At 42.2% G+C, this 2,511-nt stretch overlaps 1 protein-coding gene across 1 annotated transcript in view; it reads right to left on the bottom strand.

The window, feature by feature from the left end:
- Positions 1-206: 206 nt before the first annotated feature.
- OIP5 (Opa interacting protein 5) overlaps positions 207-2,511 on the bottom strand; it is a 10,270-nt gene continuing 7,965 nt past the window's right edge. The window contains exon 5 of the mRNA XM_024201757.2: positions 207-693. Within this exon, the coding sequence (XP_024057525.2) occupies positions 535-693 (159 nt within the window). The 3' untranslated portion in view covers positions 207-534. The remainder of the gene's footprint in view (positions 694-2,511) is intronic.

Here is a 2,511-nt window from a genome sequence, read left to right as displayed (position 1 = left end):
AATAAATAAAGAAAGAAAGAAATTCACAACAAGAGAAAGAACCCATTCAAGACTCAACAGGAAGACATCTGGATTAAGGCCTACCTCCTGTGAACATTTCCTCTACATGAAGAGATGATACCAGGGTTTCAGCCCCCACTAAGAACATTGTAGTAACATCACATGGTAGCATATTTTGAATCACTCTCAGGAACTTAAAATCTTAGTTTCCAACAGCTGGTTTTTAAACCATATATTGCTCAGGAAGAACCACAGTACAAGCTGTATTACACCTCCAAGAGTAGAAGTGCTGCAAGGATGAGGTATTTGTTTTGAAGTCACAGAAGGAGGAAACAGTTTCTTGCTCCTCAAAAATCCAGTCCACTTCACCAGTCTGAGCTATATTTCAACAAAAGCTTTTCATGCATATAACAAAGTGGCAAATTAGCTTTCTCTGACATTTTTCAGGGTGGTGGTGATTTCAAACCACTTTGTTCACCACAATGAAGAAACCTGCAATGATACACAAATGGCTCCATATTCTATGATGGCATATTAATTGCTTGACTTGATTCCTGCAAACCCTAGCTTTAGGCCAACTGTCCTTGATGCATAGCCCTGCTTGTCAGCCATATTGATCTGTTGGTTCAGTTCTTCCAGCCTCTTAATCAGTACCTCTAGGCGCACATGGACCCCCACAAGTTGTTCTTTCAGCTAGAAGGAAAAAAAAAAATTAAGGGTAGGGTAAAGAACAGTTATATACCCTACAGTAACTGTGGTTCTTTGAGATGTGTTGTCCAGATTCCACTGTTGGTGCGCCTGTGCCAAAGATCAAATTATTTTCAACAGCAGTGTTTTTTGTAGCTGTGCCTACACCCTGAGTGCCCTCTCGCCCCTACAGCAGAGGGCATAAAGGGGAGAGCAGCCTCAACCACCCTTCACTAATAAGAATCCTATAACAACAGGCAAGGCATGAAATCTGCTGTGTTACTGTAAGGTAAATAATAGGGCTGTCGATTAATCGCAGTTAATTCATGCGATTAACTCAAAAAAATTAATTGTGATTAATCAGTTTTAATCACACTGTTAAACAATAGAATACCAACTGAAATTTATTAAATATTTTTGGATGTTTTTCTACATTTTCAAATATATTGATTTCAATTACAACACAGTATACAAAGTAGACAGGTCCTCACTCACGTCTTGGGGAGTGCTTGGAGCTGTCTGATATCTGTCATAGTTTGGAATCTCTGCTGACAGAGGTATGCTCCTACAAGTATGAAATCTAATCACTTCCATGATGAACTCTATCCTTTGAGTTGGTGCTAGTGTGGATTTGTCTCTGACCTTGAGGCCCAGCGAGATGAAGATTTAAAAGACATGAACAGAGCTGATCACTTGCTATGGGGATTTCCCTCAAATGAGCCAGTTTAAGTAGAGGTATACCTGGATTGTTTGCCTTCTCAGATGAGCTGCCACCATAGTAAGAACTTTGAAGACTAATGGGGCAGTGGAGAGGCCAAAGGGTAGGACCCTGTATTGTTAATGAGATGCTCCTATGAATCTCAGCTACTTTCTGTGAGTTGAATAAATCTAAGTGTGAAAATAGGCATCCTGAAGTTGAGAACTACAGACCATTGGATCCAAAGAGGGTATTATAGAATCTAGGGCAAGCATGTGGAACATGAAATAATGGATGAAAGCATTAAAACATCAAAGACAGGGAAATAGAGACCCATCCTCTTCTTTACTTCCTAACCCCAATGGGAATAAAAGCTCTTACCACAGAAATCTGGGGGCATTTCCTCCACTGCTCCCAGTCATATGAGAGACTTGTTGAAGCAGGAGGTAGACTCCCGCATGGGAAGGGTTCCTGAAGAGAGACTAGGAGGATTAGGAGGGCATAGGGGCAGTTTAAAATTGGAAGTGATACCCATTGATGATTATCTTAAGGACCAATCAGTCTGAGGTTATTCTAACCCAGGCTTCTTGGAAGTAAGGCAGCTGCCAGGCAGGGGTGAAAAAAGAAGGATCTGAAGGTGGTCCAGACAACCCCTTGACAGCGTTGCCAATTTGATTCCTGTCTGATGCCCTAGACTGTGAGGCAGCTGAAGAAGAGGCAGCGGTTTGCCTCAGGTGAAGTCTCTGCCTCTTTCTTGGGGCACTGAAAATCTGAGAATAATATTGTGATAGACAAGTGACCATAGAACAGCTGATGCTTCCGTTGCTCTCTCTTTAAGGCTGTATGTTCCAGTCCCCAGGATTGCAGGATCACTCACGAGTCTTTCTGGGTGGGAAGTGCTCATCTGTGCCACTGTTAAATAGCTAGTTTCCCTCAAATGGGACGTCCTTAGTGGTAACTTGGACTTCCCTCAGGATCCCAGATGCTTGCAGCCAAGAGGACCTTCTTATTGTAACAGCAGTGGGCATGGTTCTTGCTGCCATATCAAATATATCTAGTGCTGCTTAAAGTACCAGGCTGCCTTCTGCCATTAGAGATTTTGAATTCTCTTGGGTCTCCTTCAAGAA

This window comes from Terrapene carolina, unplaced genomic scaffold, assembly GCF_002925995.2.
Source record: "Terrapene carolina triunguis isolate 2854851 unplaced genomic scaffold, T_m_triunguis-2.0 Scaffold96, whole genome shotgun sequence".
In the NCBI taxonomy this organism is placed as follows: Eukaryota; Metazoa; Chordata; order Testudines; family Emydidae; genus Terrapene; species Terrapene triunguis.
This window is presented reverse-complemented; position numbering and strand designations above follow the sequence as displayed.